The sequence below is a fragment of the Pseudophryne corroboree genome, chromosome 1 (genome assembly GCF_028390025.1).
Source record: "Pseudophryne corroboree isolate aPseCor3 chromosome 1, aPseCor3.hap2, whole genome shotgun sequence".
Lineage (NCBI taxonomy): Eukaryota > Metazoa > Chordata > Amphibia > Anura > Myobatrachidae > Pseudophryne > Pseudophryne corroboree.
This window is the reverse complement of record NC_086444.1, coordinates 24,795,650-24,821,720: the sequence shown is the minus strand read 5'-3', so window position 1 is coordinate 24,821,720 and position 26,071 is coordinate 24,795,650. Positions and strand designations below refer to the sequence as shown.

Below are 26,071 nucleotides of genomic sequence, written 5' to 3'. Positions count from 1 at the left end.
AAAACTCAGAGCTCCCTGTAATGCACCCAGTCTCCTCTGGGCACAACATCTAACTGAGGTCTGGAGGAGGGGCATAGAGGGAGGAGCCAGTGCACACCATACTAGAAAGTTCTTTTAGGTGCCCATATCTCCTGCGGAGCCCGTCTATACCCCATGGTCCTTACGGAGTCCCCAGCATCCTCTAGGACGTAAGAGAAATATATATATATATATATATATATATATATAAGTCTGGGGTATGAGGCACACTGTGTGTAACGTGTATATATGAGGCACACTGTATGTAGCATGTGCATGTATATATATAATATATACAGTATGTCTGGGGTATGAGGCACACTGTATGTAGCATGTGCATGTATATATATTATATATACAGTATGTCTGGGGTATGAGGCACACTGTATGTAGCATGTGCATGTATATATATTATATATACAGTATGTCTGGGGTATGAGGCACACTGTATGTAGCATGTGCATGTATATATATTATATATACAGTATGTCTGGGGTATGAGGCACACTGTATGTAGCATGTGCATGTATATATATTATATATACAGTATGTCTGGGGTATGAGGCACACTGTATGTAGCATGTGCATGTATATATATTATATATACAATATGTCTGGGGTATGAGGCACACTGTATGTAGCATGTGCATGTATATATATTATATATACAGTATGTCTGGGGTATGAGGCACACTGTATGTAGCATGTGCATGTATATATATTATATATACAGTATGTCTGGGGTATGAGGCACACTGTATGTAGCATGCCTGAGGAAACATGTCAGCACACCACACAGACATGACACACATGTTACTCAGTCAGGGCCCCGCCCCTTTCCCTCCTCCCTGGGCGGCGTCGTGATGTCACCGCGTCCGTGACGTCACAAAAGGAACTGCTAGAGCCCCGCTCGGGTCCAGCTGGGAACTCGGAGAGAGGGAGTCAGTGACCCCCGGACCGCACACCCCGCACTCAGCACCTCACAGCCCGGCCTCCGCACCTAGCGCCCCGCAGCCCGACCGGAGCCACAGGCGTCCCGTCCCGGCACACAGGCAGGCCTGAGGGGGGCACCGAGGCCTTGTCCTTCTCCCGTCCCGGCACAGTGCCCGGAGAGGTGCCCAGGCTGGGAGTGCTGCGGGCCCCACTGACAGACTCGGCAGCACCTGGAGGCCCCTGGCAGATCAGAGTGTGGGTCCACCCAGGGAGCCCCCCCAATATTACCCCAAGGAGACCCCAAGAGCTGACACTCACTGGCTGCTGGAGACCAGGGCCGCTGTGCCTGCATTGCAGCAGGGTATCCTGTGTTCCTGGGACCGCTGATCCAGAGAGGCGCCCCCATTATCTGCGCTTTCCCCAGGTCCAGTACCGGATCCCACAGCCCCCCTTCCCCCTCCCCTACCCCCCACCCCCCCCTCACCATGGCCCAGCAGCAGATGACCAGTTCGCAGAAGGCCCTCATGCTGGAACTCAAGTCGCTGCAGGAAGAGCCAGTCGAGGGCTTCCGCATCACGCTGGTGGACGAGAGCGACCTGTACAACTGGGAGGTGGCCATCTTTGGGCCCCCCAATACCCTCTACGAAGGGGGGTACTTCAAGGTGAGTATGGCGGTGCTCGTGTCCCTCTCTGACCCCATTCTTGTTAATGTATACATATTACGGCCCCTCCAAAAAGTTCCGCAGGTTACTGCCCCTCCAAAAAGTTCCGCAGGTTACTGCCCCTCCAAAAAGTTCCGCAGGTTACTGCCTCTCCAAAAAGTTCTGCAGGTTACTTGGCCCCCCAAAAAAGTTCTGCAGGTTACTTGGCCCCCCCAAAAAGTTCCACATGTTACTGCCCCTCATAAAACTTTCGCAGGTCACTATGCTCCCCAGAAAGTTCTGCAGGTTACTGTCCCCAGAAATGTATCGCTATAGCATGGGTAACTATAAGAGGCCTATTCCATGCGACTGCCCCGTAGCGGGTTATGGAGGTTGACCATTAGGCGTACAGGTCCTTGTTATATAGGGGGAACAGGCGTGCGTCTCTCGTGACCTATATACATATATATATATTGAGGGTGTACGGCGTTCAGGTGCCTGCAGCAATCGTGGTGAAATGTTTTTTTTTAAACTCTCAGTCGCTGACTTGCGGTACCCGCTACGCTGACGTCGGGGTGGATGCCGTTGCGACATCACTGGCAAAACTAGTTTCCTATTTAAATCTGCATTCTATATAGAAGAACGTGACCACCCTGCTTATTGTTTATCCCGGTGATAATTAGGATCCTGTTGGGTCGGTGACTTCCCAGCAGCTGCTGCTGTGATGCTGCGGCGAGGCCTTGTGTAATACCTCTCTGCTGAGAGCGTGCATACCGTGCTAGCTGGCCTTAAATGCAGCTCCTTCTGGCTGCCGGAGTGAGCGTGGCTCCTGCATGTGTCCGTAATATCTGCACTGGGGACCTATACGCTCCTGATCTGTGCTTCTATAGGCCCTGCACAGGCTGTAGGGCAGGGGACTTAGCAAACATACACTGATCATATAGGGATTTATGATATAAAAGCAGATACCTCCTGACAAGTCCTGTTTGGGCCTGTGGACACTAAATGAAACAATGGTTCTCGTGCAATGTGGCTAGTGACTTTATATGCATTAATAATCATTTGTGTTTATAAAAAGTTTTACTGCTTTGGCACTAGTATACGTTGACATGGTATGTATGGGATAGGGAAGACGCTGCCACCATTAGAATCGTCATGCGCGAAGGGTCCCGTTTTGATCGCATCCGTTTAATCCGTGAATGTCTTTCGCAAGCGGGTTTTTGCAACCAGCGCGTTGGCTTTTAAATTGCTGTCCGGCTCTCGGCGGAAAATCATCTTGCGTCATCCCCTCTTTCTCCCCTATAGAGCGGCCATATTTATAAGAGAGGATCATTTACGGCTCGAAGGGAATTCCATTCCTGGTGATACAGCGCAGGGAGTCGAGCGTTGCCCGGTTGTGCGCGTATCCGTCGTTATGGTGGCTCGTACGTAGTGTACTGTGCAATGCAATTTGTCATTCTGGAATGCAGGTCGCTCCCATTGGCGAGAATTAAATCCCCAGCGCGCCCCCACCTCCTACCCTATACAGGGTAATCTCTTCCGGTGTAGGGGGTGCATTGTACTCCACATAGCCACAAGGCCGTAGTTTGTGGTATCGGCAAACTAATAATCCAAACAAGTCGGCTGCAGCCCCCAATCAGTAGAAACTAGTGACGTCAGTGAGGAAACACTCTACAGGGGGCAATGAGATTCTTTATACTGTAGTTCTTTATAGTTGAGCTGTAACAGGAAATGGCTAGCGGTGATGTCACTACTGATGGGCGTGCTATAGACTTGTTTAAAGACCGTATAGTCCGCACATGCTTTTTAGGGCTCTTTGTCATCATGGGTTCTTGGAATGTTGGCTGCGTTGTTCTGTGTGTTTCCACGCCGTCTCTTACAAGGGCTGCTATGTTTGCCAATAGCTTGAAGTCATAGCTAACGTTATTTTGTAATTGTTGTTTTTGTTTTGTTTTTTTGTATAGTTTTGTTTTTTTAAACACAATTGCAGCAAGTTCTCACATGTCTGCCTTAAAAATGCAACATGCCACAAAGTAGCAACTGTTGTCTGTATTGCACTAATTCCCAGAGTGCCGTGGGGTTTGGTGGTTCTAGGAACAAATCAAATTATTTATAGTTGGTGTGATTGGCAGCTGCCAGCACTGGATTTGCCAATCAAAATACTGTATATGTGGATAAACAGAAGCTCAGCCCTGTTCACTTCCACGTAACTGACCTTAAGGATGAACCTATAAGCACAATTTACTTAATTTAATCATCCATGCTGAATTTCTCAATAAGATAGCTTTGGCCTGGGGCGCCATGACAAAAATGTTGACTCTAAGGTGACATTATTATTATGGTAATTAGGATTATTACATTTTATTAATAAGGCGCCACAAGTGGTTGGCAGCGTTGTACATACGGCAGACGGAACAATAGAGTACACGGAACTTAACATTACAGTAACAGCAAAACTAGAACGGAGCACAGTTCTCGGTACACAATACAGCGGACATGTAAGGAAGCAAAAGGAGTAATCGGCGTACTAGTAGGGGCGGGCATCCGTTGGAAGAGATGGACGGTAACGAACGAGAGGAAATGCAGGTATAGGAGTCTATTCAATTGAAGGCGGAACTGCCGTCTAGTCGGAAAAACTGCAGTTTCCAACTTTTTTTTGCGGTCGAGTCAGGAGTCGACCTATACTGCTGTTTTTCTGACTTGACGGAAAACATGTGGATTGGCAGATTAGCTGCGGATCCACGTGTTTTGTCCGATTTGCGGCCAAAACCGACAGTTTTTTGGCACATTTTCGACAATGTCAATCCGGAATAAAAAAAAGTCGGAATGGCATTGTCCAAAAACCTGGCAAAACCAGTCGGATTTGCCCGCAAATTCAATACTACACTGTCGGATCCGACGTGCATTGAATAGACCCCATAGAGGGTCACTAAGTAGGCGAGAGCTGTAATTGAAGTGTGAGAGAAGAGGGCTGTGAGAACAGAATGGAAGAGGGCCCTGCTCCAAGGAGCTTACAATCTAGGGGGAGGGTGGAGATGAACAGGTGACATGAAGCACGAGCTAGTGTGGAAGGTGACCTGATGGCAGGAAGTAAGCGAGGCACAGATGGCCAAGGCATGAGGCAGGGGTTTGGGAGAGCGGCCTCGAGACTAGGTCATGTGGAAGGGTACGATTTGCACATGGGATGTAGTGACCAGGGTAGAGGAGAGGCGACTGTCATTGGCCGACCGGAGTGGGCGGGAGTATGTAGGAAGAGGAGATTGGAGGTGGATGGTGCAGTGGAACTAGAGAGGACCTTGTACGTGAGGGTGAGGAGTTTGAAGAGGATTCTGTGGGGATTTTGTGGAAGAGGAGTGACAGATGTGGAGCGGCGGGAGAGGAAGATAAGCCTAGCTGTGGAGTTGAGAACAGATTGGAGGGGAGCGAGGTGGGAGAGTGGGAGGCCAGTGAGGAGAACGTTGCAGTAGTTGAGTCATGAGATGACCAGTGAGTGGATAATAAGTTCAGTCGCACTCTGGGAGGAGAATGGCCTGATGTGAGTGATGTTGCGTAGCTGGAACTGGCGGGATTGAGCCAGAGGTTGGACGTGGGGGAGAAGAAGAGGGAGGAGTCAAGAGTGACGCCCAAAGCAGCGGAGTTGTGGAACGCGGAAGATGATGGTGTTGTCGACTGTGATATGATTTGTTATGTATTAATGGTGCTGGGCGCAGAGTCTTGCCCAATATTTAAATGTTTTTTTGATATGCTGTGGTCTCGGACTACCGCGGTGGTGCTTGGTAACCACCCCTCCCGGTGCAGGGAGGGCAGGTGGGAAGGGGTTGCTGCTGCCGGGAGCCCAGACCTAGGGCTGGGGGTGCCGCCCGCCGAGGTCCGGGAGGTTTGCACTTGCATGCAGGGTAACAGCGGACGCTTTTGTATGTAGCAAACACATAATACTGGACAGTTTTATTTTTACATGGATATTTATAATGAAGTATAGAAGCGTACTTTCCAGCTATAACTCTCTGCACGTGTTACATCTGCTTGGCTTTGCCGGAATACATACTATATCCCAGTTGTCGGGATGCTGGGCGTCACATGACTAGCCGCGGCATTCCTGACATTGAAGATCCCGGTAAGTATTCTTCCCCCGTCCTTACCCTAGCCCACCACTGCCCCCCGGGCCAGAACTCCCATCCTGATACTCACCTTTGTTCCGTCGGTGTGCCAATGCCAGTACTTTGCCCAGGTTTAGCCGCTTTACGTGGCTAAACCCAGCGCACTTGGGTGCGGCATGCGTGCCAAGTAACTCGCCACTGACAATTGAATATCACTGCATAGATGGGAGAATGGGCATGAGCAAACAATTGAATTCCCCCCGTAGTGGCTTAGTCCAGGATACACTCTTACTTCTGGTATCTTCTTATTGTCACTACGTTATTGTTTTTGGCCGTTTCTGGCCTACTTACCCAACATGTAGGTGTAGATGTCCAGCATTCCACACTCTTCCTGAAATACTCTGTGCTGGTCTGAGCTTTCCGCTTCAAATAGCTATAGGTTGTTCCAGCTTTGCCCGCTTCAAAATTGGAGACGTAAATGAAAAGCGGGTGAGTAATGAGAACGGATTCTCTGACCCTTTGGCTACATGGATGTTTTCTCTTCTCTGGTAATCGTGGAAACGCCTATGCCTAAAATCCTGGTAGTCTTATACAAGAGGTAATAACATTTGGGGATCAGATAGGAGAGAGGGCTGCGCTGTAGTGGCACATCAGCCGCACTTTTGGGTATCCCCGAATATGCGTATTTTAATATACACTCCCTGTGGGGCTGCCAACTGAAATGCACGACTTGGGGGCAAAAACCTTGCCTTTTCTGGGCGACGAAGGGTTTCTGCATCGCCCCTAATTAATTTGACCCCATGTGACTTTTTATGATCTAAACAATCTGATTTGATATTTGTTTGTGGTGGACCCTTTTTCCCCCATACAGAGCGGATTTCCTGTGTGTAATCCTTCTGATAGTGTTTTATAAGAAACTGTTAATAAGTAAGTGACAGTTGAGAACAATCGCTCGTCCTCACCGCACAGCAAATGCGAGGAGGATGGCCATTCTGGGAACTTTCACCTATTTGTTTAAATGTTATTGTTGGTGACGTGTGTTGGCTCGTGTATTTTTGTTTCCTTTTAATGACAAAGTCCATCTTTGGGACTCGTATGCAAAATCTGTTTGATAACACTGTGATCTCAGTGTAGCAGCAATAGCCCCCCCACCTGTTACTCACCAGTGCCCCTAGTGGTTTAGGTCTTACCACATGCTCTGTCACTTACCACTAGCACTACATATAGGGGGTAATTCAGAGTTGATCGCAGCAGCAAATTTGTTAGCAGTTGGGCAAAACCATGTGCACTGTAGTGGGGGGGCAGATATAACATGTGCAGAGAGAGTTAGATTTGGGTGGGGTGTGTTCAAACTGAAATCTAAATTGCAGTGTAAAAATAAAGCAGCCAGTATTTACCCTGCACAGAAACAGTATAGCCCACCCAAATCTAACGCTCTCTGCACGTTATATCTACCCCACCTGCAGTGCCCATGGTTTTGCCCAACTGCTAACAAATTTGCTGCTGCGATCAGGTCTGAATTACCCCCATAGTTAGAGGAGGGAAGACTAAATAATTTGTAAGTGTTGTACGTTCAGAATCCAAACAAGGCTTTGTAGTCCACTTCTGACTGTTGGTGTATAGTATTGTGTACATCTGCTTGTACCAGAGCACAAAGGTGTAAAGTGACGATAATAGAGCGGTCTCTGGCCATTTAAAGATATAGTCTGTTTTATGAAAAATAAAATGATGACGTGACTATAGACCTAGACTTTCTGTTTGTTTCATTTGTGTTTATGGTTGTTACCTTTTTACACGTCATTTCCTACCTTGCCGGAGTCCCATTCCATGGAATTTAGAGAGGGGACAGATCGAGGAAGCGATGTAGACCTTTACATAGAACGCGTCCCTGACAGTAAAGGTACCGTCTGCTTATAGAGCGCTGCCCTATTAATGCCCGGCTGTACGTCGTGGGTGTCATGGTACAAGCAAGCTGCGTGTAATGGCATGAACAGAAGCTGGCGATGTCCCTGCCCGCTGCGGGTGACACTTGATACGTAAGGTCATGGGCGTTAGTGACGTGATCTACGCCTCGGGTGTTCTGAAGGGGGCACCCTACCCCACGCTCTGCAGAGTCACTGACCATTAGCCGCAATGTGTTTGATTTTCCCCTTAGTGTGTTGTACAGAGTAAATTGCGGTAACATAGGTGAGGGATACTTTAGAACAAGGGTGGGCAATAAGTGGCCCTCCAGCTATTGTGGGACTATACATCCCAGCAAGCCCTGCCGCACTTTTGCAATCAGTGCATGCTGAAACGGTGGTAAGGCATGCTGGGATGTGCAGTTCATCAGCAACTGGAGGGCCGTGTATTGTCCACTGTGGTTTTATAGCCAGGCGTTTAGCCTTCTTCAGGCTCCATGAGTACAAGCTGTCCACTGTCCCAGTAATGATCTGGCCACATTAAGGGGGTCTCGGGTCACCTGTGTATGATGCATGCTGCCATATATGGAAAGCTGCATAGCATTCTGAGTCCTGGGAGAGGTTATGTAATTGCAGTATAAGTATATAATGCGCCAAGTCAATGTATAACGCTCTGCGAGTATCTGCCCGCTTCTGGGGTGACCGCCGTCCTCACATATGTTGACCCTGCTCAAAAACATGCAGTTCCTGGGTCCTTACACGTGATATGTAGGGAAGGGGGGTGATGTTGGCTACTGTTTTGACACACGTGTTCTAGCGCTGCGATTCTGCTGTGATAGCCACCTGGCTCGCTTTTGGCTAGAATTTTCACCAAATGCGTAACGTATAGCCACTCCCCCAGCGCGGCGCTGTGGCTAATTGCTGGGGGTCTCTGGGCGGTGACTCTTCCGTGCCTGTATCTCGCTTACCTATTGGGATTTTCCGGTGTTCTTGTTCCTTCCCATGTGATAGGATGAGTTGTTGGCGAGATGTGTAGATGGGATCGTATTGCGATTTTATAATGTCTGCCGCTGTGGCTGGGTGTTTCCATGACACAATCGGCGCGGCGGCGGGGTTGTAGCTGAGATCGGTTTTCAATTTAAAATCTTATTCGAACCTATTTCAAAGCGTTCCAATGTGTAAGTGTCATGGAGTATTTGTGTATGGCAGAGGCTGTATCTAAAGCTTACATCTGTTCAAACAAGAGGCTTCTATTAATTATTATGGCCACGCACAATTCTTTTGTATAGATCACTGAAATAATGAGCTTTTAGTGGCACTCCCTGGCCTCCTATGGAGTACTGGCCTCTACAGGTGACGAGACATTCCTCCTATTACCTTCCCCATCTCCCGCACTCTGCAGCTGCTGGCTGTAAGCAGGTTCATCCTCCCTTCTGGCAGCTCAGTAGTGTTCTATGGAGAGATGGGCTTATGGGGTGTGTTATACAGCTGTGCTGCCCATCCTCCACTAAATGCTTCGCAAGCTCCTCCCATAGCGCTTTCTGTGGCCACGCAATAAATGCTCTTAGGGGCACATAGGTAAAGATGACCTGTATCAGTCTAGTGCGGTACAAGGTGCAGCGTCTTAGTCCCACGGCAGATGCATGCATACCATGGCTTAGATCTGTGTACGTGTGCCAGCGACCTGCCTCGCGTCCGTCCTCTTTACCCGTCTGTGTGTGCGGCGTTTCATGCAGTGAGTAGTGTCTGCCTCCACACAGGCTTGTGCGCACAAGGTAATGGCGTCTGCCCCCGGAAGGTTAATATAAATGGTAACTCGTCCTTGTATAAAAGAGGAGGTATGCGGTGTCGGCGTAACCTGCTGTTAGCTTCAATGTCGGCAAACGTGCGTATTCTGTCTGCAGTGCATGCTCTTCGGTGTAATCGGCATGCACCGGACTGCGGCTTGGGAGACCACCGGTCACAATACCGACGGCGGGATCCCGGCTGTTGGAAGGCCGGCGGGGGGGGTCGAGCACAACGAAGCCCCTTGCAGGCGTGGACACCCACGAGTAGGAATAGTCCCTGTTGGTCGCCATGTGAATCGGCGTGATTTTCAGCCGCTGGGCTCCCGTCGTTGGTATTGGGACTGGCGGTCTTGTAAACTTATCCTGACTGGACACATTTGTCAAGTTGTTGTACTGTAGGGTTTGCTTTTCACTTATATACAGGGGTATATGTATGAAGCAGTGAAGTTGCCCATGGCAACCAATCAGCTTTGAAATAACATTTTATCAAATACATTAAAATGGCATGTACAGGTGAAACTCAGAAAATTAGAATATCGTGCAAAAGTTCATTTATTTCAGTAATTCAACTTAAAAGGTGAAACTAATATATTTTCTCTGACGTCCTAGTGGATGCTGGGAACTCCGTAAGGACCATGGGGAATAGCGGCTCCGCAGGAGACTGGGCACAAAAGTAAAAGCTTTAGGACTACCTGGTGTGCACTGGCTCCTCCCCCCATGACCCTCCTCCAAGCCTCAGTTAGATTTTTGTGCCCGGCCGAGAAGGGTGCACACTAGGGGCTCTCCTGAGCTTCTTAGTGAAAGTTTAGTTTTAGGTTTTTTATTTTCAGTGAGACCTGCTGGCAACAGGCTCACTGCATCGAGGGACTAAGGGGAGAAGAAGCGAACTCACCTGCGTGCAGAGTGGATTGGGCTTCTTAGGCTACTGGACACCATTAGCTCCAGAGGGACCGAACACAGGCCCAGCCTCGGAGCTCGGTCCCAGAGCCGCGCCGCCGGCCCCCTTACAGAGCCAGAAGCAAGAATTTCCAGGGCTTGTGGTCAAGTGAGATATTTCAAGCCTTTGTTATAATTTTGATGATTGTTGTTTACAGTTTAAGAAAACCCCAAATCCAAAATCTCAGAAAATTTGAATATTACATAAAATCAATAAAAAAAGGATTTTAAATACAGAAATGTTTACCCATCTGAGAAGTATAATCATGCCTATGTACTCAGTACTTGGTTTGGGCCCCTTTAGCATGAATTACTACCTCAATGCGGCGTGGCATGGATCCTATCAGCCGGTGGCACTGCTGAGGTGTTATGGAAGACCCGGATGCTTCAATGGCGGCCTTCAGCTCTTCTACATTGTTTTTAATGATTTTATGTAATCTTGTAATTTTCTGAGATTTTTGGATTTGGGGTTTTCTTAAACTGTAAACAACAATCATCAAAATTATAACAAAGGCTTGAAATATCTCACTTTGCATGTAATGAGTCTATAGAATATATTAGTTTCACCTTTTTAAGTTGAATTACTGAAATAAGTGAACTTTTGTACGATATTCTAATTTTTGCGTTTCACCAGACGTAGCTGCTCTGGGTCACCTCTCCACTCTTTCACGGCTTTATTCTCCTGCCCCATGGACCAAAATATATATATATATATATATATATATATATATATATATATATATATATATATTTTTTTTTTTTGAACTAACAGTCGCCCCCTTGTGATCGAGCTTCCCCTTGCAGCTCAGAGCATGGACACCATTTGCTATCTGCAGATTATAGATAACAGCGCAACGTTAACCATTAGTCATTTTGTGGTGGTGGATTAAATAATAATAAATAATGGGCCAAAATGCAATCAGTGTGTGACCTGCTTATAGTATGAAGACTGGGCTGACCTCAGGGTCTTTTCTCTGCCATAAATATTCTATTTCTATGCGAGTGTGTGTAGAACTGTTCCGTCCACGTATAGAACACAGATGTCGGAGCAGATAAGATGGCCAGATGTCACAGCCGCTGCGCTATGAGAGGCGTTTATAGCACTACAGCTTACAAGATGCCTGGGGTCCTAAGGCGTATATTTACTAAAGTGCAAGTTCACAGAACTGGAGATGTTGCCATAGCAACCAACCAGATTCTAGCGATTTCTCTTCCAGAAGGTGCTAGATAAACAGGTAGAATCTAGTTGCTGCGGGCAACATACATCTCCACTTCCAGAAACCCACACTGTAGTAAATATTCCCCTATGTCTCTGTGTGGGAGATTAATCACAGCTGGAAGAGAGAGAAAGTACCAACCAATGGGCTTCTGCCGTGTTACAGGCTGTGGGGTCTATGTACGAAGCCTTGGCGAGAGAGAGAGTGGAGAGAGATAAAGTACCAGCCACCTAGCTCTTAATTGCCATGTTCAGGCTGTGATTGAAAAATGACAGGAACCAATCAGGCTGGTACTTTATCTCTCTCCAAGTCTTATACTGGGTACCCACTGACCGATATATCGGCCGTTCAGTTGAATGGCCGATGTATTGTGGGCACGTCGGCGGGCAGGTGTATTGTGGGCATGTCGGCAGGATCAGCCAGTTCCATCTGCAGTATTTCCTCTCTAAGCTTTCCACCCGAGAGTTAAATGTGCACGAGCAGCGCCAGTGGCCTCCTGGGTAATATGCAGGGGGGCTGCAGTGCGGCTCCAACCTCTCTCCTCTCCGTGTCTGTGAGGCATCTACTTCTGCGCCTGCCTGGCACGGGTCTGGCCTCCAGTAGCCATGTGCTGGCACGTCTGCATCAGTAATTGGCCTGGCCGGGAGCCCAGCACTGGAGCAGCCTGTTGCTGCACCAACTCCTATCCTGCCTGCCCTGGGCCCAGCATTAACCTGTTCACCACCAGCGATGTCCTAACACTTCTGCCACTTACCCTATGGAGCACCCCCGCTCTGGGCTCCCTACGGTACACCACTTGTATCGCCTCTCCCCCGTTTTGTGTCCGGTAGCTCAATAATGCTCTGTCACCACCTGGATAAGTGGCAGAAAATATCTGTACGAGTTCTGATCTGTGCTGCAGAACTCCATAACTACTAATGTACTTGGTGCTGGACTGTGGGGAGGGCGCAGTGATAGAACGCTCTCCTTGTGTCAGTCCCTGCGGCAGACTCTCATCTCTGTCCTATGACATTGACGCTGAAGTTGAAGATGTATTAATAGTAATATCTCCTTAGCCGGCAAATTGTACAGAATGGTTAAACCTGCCCCTTTCTATAGTCACTAGCTCAGTACTGGTCCTCCCATTGGTTAGCCTTAAGTCCACGCTATCGGCAGGAATGGCTCAGTGTTGGCTGGCTTGTGTGATGTGCGCAATGACTCCTAGTATTTATTGGCAGGTTTCCATAGCACAGCGGTCTCATTGGCCCTTACCTTTTATTTACATCATATTTTTTTTGTTTGTTTGTTTTTGTTTTCTTTTTTTTTGGCTATTACAAATTGAGCGGTTTTTAGGTTACTCATAAAAGACTAAGGGGGAGATTTATCAAAGCTTGGAAAACGATTAAGTACCAGCCAATCGGCTCCTGTTATTTTTTAAACGCAGCCAGTAACATGGCAGTTGGGAGCGGATTGGTTGGTACTTTATGTAAAACACTGGAGAGAGAGAGAGAGACTCCAAAGTGCCTACTAAAAAATGACAGCAGCTGATTGGTTGGCACTTATTCTCTCTCTGCTACCTTTGATCCATATGCCCCTAACGGGATGCAGTTAAAATGCCGACAGGCGGAATCACGGCTCACCGTGGCGATTCCCACGACACCCATAGAGTGGGAATAGACTATGGCGAGCGCCGCTAGACTGCAAGGGGACTCTTAGCGCTCGCCTCGCTGACGGAATTCTGGTGGGTGGGACGCCGCTATTGGGATATTGACAGCCGGCATCCCATCCGTCGGTATAATGTATGTAACACGCCCCTAACAATGCCTTTAGCATTGAGGCTGTAAGAGACACATGTATGACCTGTTAAAGTGAATAATTGTCCTATGTCATTTTTGTATTGGGGGGTTTAAAATAACAAAGCCCCCTGTAGTATTTCTTGTTGCGTTACCGGCGCTTGCGCATGTTTGGCTACTTCATGATCTGATGTCACTGACCGTGTCTCTGTTCTCTAATTGCAGGCTCACATAAAGTTCCCCATGGATTACCCCTACTCTCCTCCGACTTTCCGGTTCCTCACCAAGATGTGGCACCCCAATATTTATGAGGTAAGGTCACCCTTGTTCTCAGGATCTTGCTGCACAAAGCTGGTGCTTCCCAGGCATGTATTCTGTAAGCTGCATGGTGTAATGAGGCGTTCCAGCCGTTCGGGGCTCCTGTGGCGGTGCTTGGTGGCGGTAGATAACTCGTGGGTTACTAGGAACCGCACAGTCCTCTGTGAATGAATAGCTGTCCTGCACAGATGGTCTCTGTCCACCAGAGGGCAGCCTTTATGTGCAGGAGCAGAGAAGCCCGGAAGGGACAGCTCTGTAGATGAGTAATTTACTACCTGGTGGAGGAAAGATACAATGAATTGATAACTGGTATATAGCACTGTGCATTATAGTGTCAGAGGTAATCACTCCCCCTGCTTTCTGCAAACATAGTGTAAATGTTTAGTTCCCCTTCAATGCTGTGCTGCAGCTCATTGCACCCACCCAAGCTTGGAGCCCTGGTGGTTGCTATGTGCAGATCTTCTCAGAACCCTACAGGGCATTAACTTTCTCTAGATACTGATGGAGGGGGGAGATTGAGGACCAATCACACCTCCCTCACGTTCTCAGCTTTTTTATTTTGAGGGGGGGGGGGGGTATGGTGATTCCTTAGTGTCTTGGGTGTGACTGTGCTTCTGAGAACAAGTCTGAATCTTTGGGCACTTTTCCTTCTTTCTAGAATGGGGATGTTTGTATCTCAATCCTTCACCCACCTGTAGATGACCCACAGAGCGGCGAGTTACCTTCAGAGAGGTGGAACCCAACACAGAATGTCAGGTAAGAGGTCCTAGCCGGCTGTAATGAGCTTTCTTGTGCTATATGGCATGTAGCCGTCAGTGCTCTGAGCAAGTGGCTGGCTACTTTTCTTTGTCCTGTACATTATAGATGGGTTAAACACTTATAGGACTTCTATAGAGTGTCTAATTACACTCACACCCATATTCTTCGCTCTGTTAATTTTCGCTGCCTCTCCTGCCTACTGATTACTTCCTCCCACCTCCAAGATTTCTCGTGTGCTGCCTTCTTTCTCTGGAATTCTCTACCTCTCACCCTCCATCTCTCTACAAAACTTCAAACGGGCTCTCAAGACCCACTTCTTCACCAAACCCAGCCAATGGGCAGCAAACGAAGGAGTAATAATTCCTAACCAATGTGGCGTAACAAAAAGATTAAGGAACGAATGGGCAAAAAGAGGAGAGAAATAAGAGCTGCTAAAGTAGAAACTGAAAAGCAAATAGCAAGGGATAGCAAATCAAACCCCAAACAGTTTTTTTTTAAATAAATCAACAGAAAAAGATTAAACAAGAAGAGTATAGGCCCTTTAAAGGACAAGCTGGGCGTCTTAATCAAAAACGATAATGACATAGCGGAAAAATTAAATGAGTTCTTCTCATCTGTATTCACGAGAGGACCAGATGCGGAAATTAACACAACCTCAGCAGCGATAATGTCCCACTGCTAAGCGCTTATTTAAGCGAGGAAGTAGTCTGTGAACGATTAAAAAAAAATTAATATTAATAAGTAACCTGATCCTGATGGAATTCACCCAAGGGTTCTCAGGGAGCTACACTCCGTACTAGCAAGACGCTATTTTTTATCTTCAATGACTCCCTTACATCAGGCATGGTTCCCAAAGATTGGCGTATAGCGGAAGTTGTGCCAATATTCAAAAAGGGAAGTAAATCTGATCCGGGTAATTATAGACCAGTAAGTCTTACATCTATAGTGGGGAAAGTACTGGAAGGTATTTTAAGGGACAGTATACAGAAGTTCTTTGAAGCCACGAACCAACATGTATTTGTAACGGATAGACCATGTCAAACAAACTTATTAGGCTTCTATGAAACGGCTAGCGCGAACCTAGATCAGGGTAAGGAGGTGGATGTAATCTTTTTAGACTTTGCTAAAGCTTTCGACACAGTACCGCACATCAGACCTGTATATAAGTTACAAGAACTGGGGCTAGGGAGCACAATATGCACTTGGGTAGATAATAGGGAGCAGCGAGTTGTGGTAAATAGAACATTTTCAAATTGGATTAAAGTACTAAGTGGTGTGCCACAAGGGTCTGTACTTGGACCACTATTCAACATTTTTCATTAACGATATAGCAGTAGGTCTAGAGAACATGGTGTAAATTTTTGCGGACGATACCAAACTGTGTAAGGTTATAAGTTTGGAACGACTTAGTTAAACTGGAAGCATGGGCAGAAAAATGGAGAATAAGGTTCAATACAGACAAGTGTAAGGTAATGCACTTTGGTAGAACAAAAATACTACCTACATACTTTAGGGGTACAACTAGGGGATTCTGTACTGGAAAAAGACTTGGGTGTTCACATAGATAACAAACTTGGCAACAGTACCCAAAGTAGGAATGCAGCAAAGAAGGCAAATAAGGTATTAGCATGCATAAAGTGGGAAATTGATGCAAGGGATGAGAGTATTATACTCCCATTATATAAATCACTCGTGAGGCCACATCTCGAGTACTGTGCACAATTATGGGCACCATACTACAAAAGGATATCCTGGAACTAGAAAAGGTTCAGAGGTGGGCGACCAAACAGATGCTGGAATACGAGAAAAGGCTTGCTAGGCATGTTTACACTGGAAAAGAGGAGACTAAGAGGGGACATAATTAACATTTACAAATATATAAGGGAACAATACACAGAGCTTGCGGGAGATCTGTTTTGGTAAGATCAACGCAGAGGACACGTGGACACTCGCTTAGGTTAGAGGAGAGGAGATTTCGCACAATGAGACGAAAAGGTTTCTTCACAGTAAGGACAATACGAGTTTGGAATTCCCTGCCTGAGAGAGTGGTAATGACACTGGGCTAGATAAATTCTTAATGGATAAGGATATACAGGGTTATGGTGGGTAGATTGCGCACTATATTTAAAATAAATAAATAAATAACTGCCATCTTTTTCATTTACAGAGTACATCAATGAAGGCAAAAAAAAAACGGGACAATGGTGACTTATAGTTGAAGACAATATAGGACAAGTATAGGGCAAATAAAAACGGACAGAAGTATCAGAATAGAAGACTGTAGAAGACTGTAATTGGGCGCTGCGGGTCCCTTGTGGCGCCATGTAGAAAAAGGATGATGATGATGGTTGTTGGTGGTTGTTCTTCACCTGCCTTATGTGTATATAGAGGGTGGTCTGTGCTTGACCTGCTCACTAGCCTTCAGTCAGTAATGGAACGTTGCTTGGACCTGATTAGTATAAATGTTTCTGTACCAGAGACGTTTCTATTTCATGTGATCATTTCTCTGACGTCCTAAGTGGATGCTGGGGACTCCGTCAGGACCATGGGGAATAGCGGCTCCGCAGGAGACAGGGCACAAAATTAAAAGTTTGACCACTAGGTGGTGTGCACTGGCTCCTCCCCCTATGACCCTCCTCCAAGCCTCCGTTAGATTTTTGTGCCCGGCCGAGAAGGGTGCAATCTAGGTGGCTCTCCTAAAGAGCTGCTTAGAATAAAAGTTTGTTAGGTTTTTTATTTTCAGTGAGTCCTGCTGGCAACAGGCTCACTGCAACGCGGGACTAAGGGGAGAAGAAGCGAACTCACCTGCGTGCAGGATGGATTGGGCTTCTTAGGCTACTGGACACTAGCTCCAGAGGGACGATCACAGGTACAGCCTGGATGGGTCACCGGAGCCGCGCCGCCGGCCCCCTTACAGATGCTGAAGAGAGAAGAGGTCCAGAAATCGGCGGCTGAAGACTTCCCAGTCTTCTTAAGGTAGCGCACAGCACTGCAGCTGTGCGCCATTGCTCTCAGCACACTTCACACCGCGGTCACTGAGGGTGCAGGGCGCTGGGGGGGGCGCCCTGGGCAGCAATGTAATTACCTTTACTGGCTAAAAATACATCACATATAGCCCCTGGGCTATATGGATGTATTTAACCCCTGCCAGGATTACAGAAAAAACCGGGAGAAGAGCCCGCCGTGAAGGGGGCGGGGCCTATCTCCTCAGCACACAGCGCCATTTTTCCCACACAGATCCGCTGGTGGGAAGGCTCCCAGGCTCTCCCCTGCACTGCACTACAGAAACAGGGTTAAAACAGAGAGGGGGGGCATATTTTGGCGATATTAATATATATTAAGCTGCTATAAGGGAAAACACTTACTATAAGGTTGTCCCTGTATAATTATAGCGCCTTGGTGTGTGCTGGCAAACTCTCCCTCTGTCTCCCCAAAGGGCTAGTGGGGTCCTGTCCTCTATCAGAGCATTCCCTGTGTGTGTGCTGTGTGTCGACAGGTATGAGGACGATGTTAGTGGAGGCGGAGCAATTGCCTGTAATGGGATGTCACCCCCTAGGGAGTCGACACCGGAATGGATGGCTTTATTTATGGAATTACGTGATAGTGTCAACACGCTACAAGGTCGGTTGACGATATGAGACGGCCGGCAAACCAATTAGTACCTGTCCAGGCGTCTCAAACACCGTCAGGGGCTTTAAAACGCCCATTACCTCAGTCGGTCGACATAGACACAGACACGGACACTGACTCCAGTGTCGACGGTGAAGAAACAAACTTATTTTCCAGTAGGGCCACACGTTACATAATCACGGCAATGAAGGAGGCGTTACATATTTCTGATACTACAAGTACCACAAAAATAAAAAAAAAGGGTATTATGTGGGGTGTGAAAAAACTACCCGTAGTTTTTCCTGAATCAGATAAATTGATTGAAGTGTGTGATGAAGCGTGGGTTAACCCCGATAAAAAACTGCTAATATCTAAGAAATTATTGGCATTATACCCTGTCCCGCCAGAAGTTAGGGCGCGTTGGGAAACACCCCCTAGGGTGGATAAGGCACTCACACGCTTATCAAAACAAGTGGCGTTACCGTCTCCTGATACGGCTGCCCTCAAGGAACCAGCTGATAGGAAGCTGGAAAATGTCCTAAAAAGTATATACACTCATACTGGTGTTATACTGCGACCAGCGATTGCCTCAGCCTGGATGTGCAGCGCTGGGGTGGCTTGGTCGGATTCCCTGACTGAAAATATTGATACCCTTGACAGGGACAGTATTTTATTGACTATAGAGCGTTTAAAAGATGCGTTTCTATATATGCGTGATGCACAAAGGGATATTTGCACCCTGGCATCAAGAGTAAGTGCGATGTCCATTTCTGCCAGAAGATGTTTATGGACACGACAGTGGTCAGGTGATGCGGATTCCAAACGGCACATGGAAGTATTGCCGTATAAAGGGGAGGAGTTATTTGGGGTCGGTCTTTCGGACCTGGTGGCCACAGCAACAGCTGGAAAATCCACCTTTTTTACCCCAACTCACCTCTCAGCAGAAAAAGACACCATCTTTTCAGCCTCAGTCCTTTCGTCCCCATAAGGGCAAGCGGGCAAAAGGCCAGTCATATCTGCCCCGGGGTAGAGGAAAGGGAAAAAGACTGCAGCAGACAGCCTCTTCCCAGGGCTCACTCGCAAGTAGACCCCTGGATCCTACAGGTGGTATCCCAGGGGTACAGATTGGAATTCGAGACGTCTCCCCCTCGCAGGTTCCTGAAGTCTGCTTTACCAACGTCTCCCTCCGACAGGGAGGCGTATTGGAAGAAATTCACAAGCTGTATTCCCAGCAGGTGATAATCAAAGTACCCCTCCTACAACAGGGAAAGGGGTATTATTCCACACTATTTGTGGTACCGAAGCCAGACGGCTCGGTGAGACCTATTCTAAATCTGAAATCTTTGAACACTTACATACAAAGGTTCAAATTCAAGATGGAGTCACTCAGAGCAGTGATAGCGAACCTGGAAGAAGGGGACTATATGGTGTTCCTGGACATCAAGGATGCTTCCCTTCATGTCCCAATTTGCCCTTCTCACCAAGGGTACCTCAGGTTCGTAGTACAGGACTGTCATTATCAGTTTCAGACGCTGCCGTTTGGATTGTCCACGGCACCCCGGGTCTTTACCAAGGTAATGGCCAAAATGATGATTCTTCTTCAAAGAAAAGGCGTCTTAATTATCCCTTACTTGGACGATCTCCTGATAAGGGCAAAGTCCAGGGAACAGTTGGAGGTCGGAGTAGCACTATCTCGGGTACTGCTACAACAGCACGGCTGGATTCTAAATATTCCAAAATCGCAGCTGATCCCAACGACACGTCTGCTGTTCCTAGGGATGTTTCTGGACACAGTCCAGAAAAAGGTGTTTCTCCCGGAGGAGAAAGCCAGGGAGTTATCCGAGCTAAAACCAGGAAAAGTGTCAGTGCATCATTGCACAAGGGTCCTGGGAAAAATGGTGGCTTCATACGAAGCGATTCCATTCGGCAGATTTCACGCAAGAACTTTTCAGTGGGATCTGCTGGACAAATAGTCCGGATCGCATCTTCAGATGCATCAGCGGATAACCCTGTCTCCGAGGACAAGGGTGTCTCTTCTGTGGTGGCTGCAGAGTGCTCATCTACTAGAGGGCCGCAGATTCGGCATTCAGGATTGGATCCTGGTGACCACGGATGCCAGCCTGAGAGGCTGGGGAGCAGTCACACAGGGAAGAAAATTCCAGGGAAAGTGGTCAAGTCTAGAGACTTCTCTCCACATACATATACTGGAGCTAAGGGCAATTTACAATGCTCTATGCCTAGCAAGACCTCTGCTTCAAGGTCAGCCGGTGCTGATCCAGTCGGACAACATCACGGCAGTCGCCCACGTAAACAGACAGGGCGGCACAAGAAGCAGGAGGGCAATGGCAGAAGCTGCAAAGATTCTCCGCTGGGCGGAGAATCATGTGATAGCACTGTCAGCAGTGTTCATTCCGGGAGTGGACAACTGGGAAGCAGACTTCCTCAGCAGGCACGATCTTCACCCGGGAGAGTGGGGACTTCACCCAGAAGTCTTCCACATGATTGTGAACTGTTGGGAAAGACCAAAGGTGGACATGATGGCGTCCCGCCTCAACAAAAAACTGGACAGGTATTGCGCCAGGTCAAGGGACCCTCAGGCAATAGCTGTGGATGCTCTGGTAACACCGTGGGTGTACCAGTCAGTGTATGTGTTCCCTCCTCTTCTTCTCATACCCAAGGTACTGAGAATTATAAGACGGAGAGGAGTAAGAACTATACTCGTGGCTCCGGATTGGCCAAGAAGGACTTGGTACCCGGAACTTCAAGAGATGCTCACAGAGGACCCATGGCCTCTGCCGCTAAGAAGGGACTTGCTTCAGCAAGGACCCTGTCTGTTCCAAGAATTACCGCGGCTGCGTTTGACGGCATGGCGGTTGAACGCCGGATCCTAAGGGAAAAAGGCATTCCGGAAGAGGTCATACCTACCCTGGTCAATGCCAGGAAGGAGGTGACCGCACAACATTATCACCGCATTTGGCGAAAATATGTGGCGTGGTGTGAGGCCAGGAAGGCCCCCACGGAGGAATTTCAACTGGGTCGATTCCTGCATTTCCTGCAAACAGGAGTGTCTATGGGCCTCAAATTGGGGTCCATTAAGGTTCAAATTTCGGCCCTGTCGATTTTCTTCCAGAAAGAATTGGCTTCAGTTCCTGAAGTCCAGACATTTGTCAAGGGAGTACTGCATATACAACCCCCTTTTGTGCCTCCAGTGGCACCGTGGGATCTCAACGTAGTTCTGGGATTCCTCAAATCACATTGGTTTGAACCGCTCAAATCTGTGGATTGGAAATATCTCACATGGAAAGTGACCATGCTGTTGGCCCTGGCCTCGGCCAGGCGAGTGTCAGAATTGGCGGCTTTGTCTCACAAAAGCCCATATCTGATTTTCCATTCGGACAGGGCAGAACTGCGGACGCGTCCCCAGTTTCTCCCTAAGGTGGTGTCAGCGTTTTCACCTGAACCAACCTATTGTGGTGCCTGCGGCTACTAGGGACTTGGAGGACTCCAAGTTGCTAGACGTTGTCAGGGCCCTGAAAATATGTTTCCAGGACGGCTGGAGTCAGAAAATCTGACTCGCTGTTTATCCTGTATGCACCCAACAAGCTGGGTGCGCCTGCTTCTAAGCAGACGATTGCGCGTGGGATTTGTAGTACAATTCAGCTTGCACATTCTGTGGCAGGCCTGCCACAGCCAAAATCTGTAAAGGCCCATTCCACAAGGAAGGTGGGCTCATCTTGGGCGGCTGCCCGAGGGGTCTCGGCTTTACAACTTTGCCGAGCTGCTACTTGGTCAGGGGCAAACACGTTTGCAAAATTCTACAAATTTGATACCCTGGCTGAGGAGGACTTGGAGTTCTCTCATTCGGTGCTGCAGAGTCATCCGCACTCTCCCGCCCGTTTGGGAGCTTTGGTATAATCCCCATGGTCCTGACGGAGTCCCCAGCATCCACTTAGGACGTCAGAGAAAATAAGAATTTACTTACCGATAATTCTATTTCTCGTAGTCCGTAGTGGATGCTGGGCGCCCATCCCAAGTGCGGTTTGTCTGCAATACTTGTACATAGTTATTGTTACAAAAATCGGGTTATTGTTGTGAGCCATCTTTTCAGAGGCTCCTCTGTTATCATGCTGTTAACTGGGTCCAGATCACAAGTTGTACAGTGTGATTGGTGTGGCTGGTATGAGTCTTACCCGGGATTCAAAATCCTTCCTTATTGTGTACGCTCGTCCGGGCACAGTATCCTAACTGAGGCTTGGAGGAGGGTCATAGGGGGAGGAGCCAGTGCACACCACCTAGTGGTCAAACTTTTAATTTTGTGCCCTGTCTCCTGCGGAGCCGCTATTCCCCATGGTCCTGACGGAGTCCCCAGCATCCACTACGGACTACGAGAAATAGAATTATCGGTAAGTAAATTCTTATTTTTATAGTTACCATGTTCTGTTATCAGACTCTAACTCCTGATAAACCCATATCATCCTTTTCTGTCCTCTCTTTCCCCAGGACCATCTTACTCAGCGTGATTTCACTGCTGAACGAACCAAACACCTTCTCCCCGGCCAACGTAGACGCTTCAGTAATGTTTAGGAAATGGAGAGACAGTAAAGGCAAAGACAAGGAGTACGCAGAGATAATCAGGTAATTGGGCTTGGCCGCCATGGGCCTTGCTGCTCCTCACACAATGGGGCATATGTATTAAGCCTGGAGAAGGGATAAAGCAGTGATAAGTGGAAGGGGATAACGCGCCAGCCAATCGGCTGCTAACTGTAATTTTTCGAATCAGTAATGATTGACTGACAGGTGCGTTATCACCTTCTACTTATCACTGCTTTATCCCTTCTCCAGGTTAATAGATCTCCCCCATTGTACTCTCCCTGAATAGAGCAGCGTGTTGCAGAACTTCCTCTAGAGGTCACTCTAGTACTAAAGCACCGTCACTTATATCCCGTTCCTCTCATTCCTTCTACAGGAAGCAAGTGTCTGCGACTAAGGCAGAAGCAGAGAAAGATGGCGTGAAAGTTCCCACCACCCTGGCAGAATACTGCATTAAAACCAAAGTGCCTTCTAGTGATAACAGCTCAGACTTGCTCTACGATGACCTATACGACGACGACATAGACGACGAAGACGAGGAGGAAGAGGACGCCGACTGCTACGATGACGACGACTCTGGTAACGAGGAGTCGTGATGCTCTCGAGCCTGTGGTCTTTCCCTTCTCACGGCCTGACCCTTAGACCTTCCTGCGCTTTGACCCTCGGCCCTCCTCCTGCCCTCCTCCCCTGCTGACTCAGGCCACAGATGGAGTAGTGTCTACCTAGCGGATATCCTGCCGCAGGATACAGAGACCAGTCAGTTGCACACTTGTGGACTTTGCTCCATTTTTTTTCATTTTCTTTTTTTACACGGACCTGTCGCGGAGATGCGAGGGACAGGAAGACAGCACCTCACGGAATCTCTGAAGTTCTTGTATGCGGCACTGAGCTACTTGTGTCTGCGCAAAACTGTTCTTTCTTTTACAGTTTATTTCCTAGAAATCGCTCTCCTGTTTATATTCCTTTAAGACGTATTTGAAAAAGAGGAGAAAAAAAAAAATAACACAAACTCAAACTGAAAGAGTAACTTTGGTATTCATTTAAATTTATACCCCACAGGGACGTTTTCAGCCAGAGAAGGTCCCCCTCTAATTCCCGTCTATCCTGAGGGGCGCTGGCTTTTTGGATACATTGCAAACTCCAAGCCCGCGAAAGGAGCGTTGGAGAAATCGCTACAGGTTAACGCCATGGTTTAGCGCCACGTTTTTTGCAGTAATCCACGTGTGTACAATGTTATGTTTACCTCAGCCAAACCCCCCCACACCCCACCCCCTCAAGGTATAAACCTGTGATGAGGCTGCAATCGCAACATGGCGTCTCCTCGCAGCTGCGGGAACCGGAGTGCGCTCTTACTACTGCTGCTGATTGGCTTTTTTTTTTTTTTCCTTTCGTTCTGTGATGTCATTAAAGGTTTGAAAAATTATATATATAAAGCTATAGAAGAAGCAAGAGTTTACAACAGAAAGATGCGTTTTGGTCTGAGGCACGAATCTAAACAGCGTTTGCTACATCCATTAGACTATCGGAAAGATGTCTGCGTGCAAGAGGTCATTGCTTAGCACTGTGTTTTTTTGTGGTTTTTTTTCTTTGTTTTTGTTTCTTATACTTTTAGCTTCTTTTTTTTTTTTTTAATTTGTTTTGTATTTCAGCACCCATGTCATCCCAACAGTTGCAGGGCTCTTGTGGTATGTTTTTATGTGGGTGTCTCACTGTTGTAAAGCGGAAGAGGACAAATAAAGTAAAATGTGAAATTCCCGGAGGCTGGCGATCATTGATGTTGGGTAAACCTGGGCAGTTGGTGGCTCTCTGGATGCACTGGACTACAAGTTCCAGCATGCTGCTTCTTGGTAGTCCCAGAAAAGCTGGGGTGTTGCAGTTTAGCAGTTGCGATAGTTACAAACGTATTCACTGAATTAACTTGTGCTCCCTAGAACTGTACCCAGCATATACAAGCATAGCAGTACAGAGATTGCATCATGAGGCCGCAGGAAATGTAAATTGATGACTTGTGTTGATCCAATATTTCAAAACTGTCTCTTTATATGTATTTAGTAGGTCCGCAAGAGTAACGGCTGGTACTGCTCTGCCCCTAGTGGGCAAATAATGTAAATGCTCTCTGGTGTGCAATTGAATCGCTCTTTAAGGGACTGATTTGGAAATGTACGTAAACCATTGATTCAGTTGTCTTTGCATTGCCCATTTAAAGTAGCGGGGGATCGTGTACATATAGACCGGGTTTCGCTGCGCGAAGAAATGTCCGCACCAGCAGCATGTGTGCCCATACGGCAGCACAATTGAACTGCTACCGGTGGGCACCCTTTGAACAATTGAATTTTCCCCCTTTAAAGCCTCAATTGAAAAGCCTTGCACAATAATCCTAATCCTTGCTAGTTCTGTGGTTGACCACTAGGTGGTGCATTTTAGAAACTTAATGTGTAAAGCAGAGGTTCCCAAACGCGGTCCTCAAGGCACCCCAACGGTCCTGGTTTTAAATGTATCCATGCTTGGCCACAGGTGACTTAATTAGCACCCCAGTCTATTTGATTTAACCATCTGTGCTGAGCCGTGGACATACCTAAAACCTGGACTGTTGGGGTGCCTTGAGGACTGCGTTTGGGAACCTCTGGTGTAAAGCCTCTGTTCACATCACTAGTTCCCAAAACTGTGCTCAAAGTACCAGTCTAGGTCTTTAGGATATCCATGCCTGAGCACAGGTGGCTTCATTTTATACCTCAATTTGTTTAATTAACTGTTCTCAAGAATGGATATACTTACCACCTGTACATGCAGGCTGCCCTGAAGACTGTACAAACAAAGTTGTCTACATAGTGAGATATAATGGTCACATCGTGCAGGTAGTGGACAACGTGTTTCTGACTTCTGTGGGCCACCACGTGCAGCTAGGACAGCGCCACCGGAACACATCAGGACTGCAGCGTGTCTTGGGTTAGGACTGCGCATGTTCTCGCTAATGTGTGTTCGGGGAGATGAGCGATCTGTGCTTATCCTGCAGTGCTATTCTGCCTGTCTGAGCGTATCCTGCTCTATATGGCCACGGCCTGTGCGGAGCACACACACGTAGCGGCGGCAGCTGGGATAGGCCGTGTGTACACTACTACCCCCCCATCCCCCGCTGTGCTATTCTGCCTGTATGTGGGGGAGACGGGCCTCTCCAGAGTGCCACAGGCTGTGACATATACTCCCAGTTGATTGCCCTCGATTTATACACTGATATCACAACCCCCCCCCCCCCCCTTCCCAGATTCAGATGTGTAAAGCGTCTAATCCCGTGCAGGAGGGTGTCAGCAGAAATAACGCAGCTGCTCCTGATCCTGCAAAACAATTGAATAGTTCTGGCTGGGGCACAAGTGAAATAATTCTCTACCCCCCCCCCCCCCCCCCCCCCCTTAGAAAAGGGCCTGTGTGTTCCTGCTGCAGTATGGGGACCCCTGTATACATGAATTTTATTTTTCTCCTATTTTAACAGAAATAA

At 47.7% G+C, this 26,071-nt stretch overlaps 1 protein-coding gene across 1 annotated transcript; it reads left to right on the top strand.

Moving 5' to 3' along the window:
* The first annotated feature begins 885 nt into the window (after positions 1-885).
* Positions 886-24,332, top strand: UBE2R2 (ubiquitin conjugating enzyme E2 R2). The gene is made up of 5 exons (XM_063957944.1): positions 886-1,613; positions 13,528-13,614; positions 14,279-14,376; positions 22,489-22,623; positions 22,955-24,332. The coding sequence occupies exons 1-5, from the start codon at positions 1,437-1,439 to the stop codon at positions 23,172-23,174; spliced, it is 717 nt and encodes a 238-aa protein (XP_063814014.1). The 5' UTR covers positions 886-1,436; the 3' UTR covers positions 23,175-24,332.
* Positions 24,333-26,071: the final 1,739 nt, after the last annotated feature.

Coding starts and splice junctions, on each gene's coding strand:
- UBE2R2 (XM_063957944.1), top strand. CDS start 1,437: ATGGCCCAGCAGCAGATGACCAGTTCGCAGAAGGCCCTCATGCTGGAA. Junction 14,377..22,488: donor AACCCAACACAGAATGTCAG/GTAAGAGGTCCT, acceptor CTCTTTCCCCAG/GACCATCTTACTCAGCGTGA. Junction 22,624..22,954: donor GAGTACGCAGAGATAATCAG/GTAATTGGGCTT, acceptor TTCCTTCTACAG/GAAGCAAGTGTCTGCGACTA.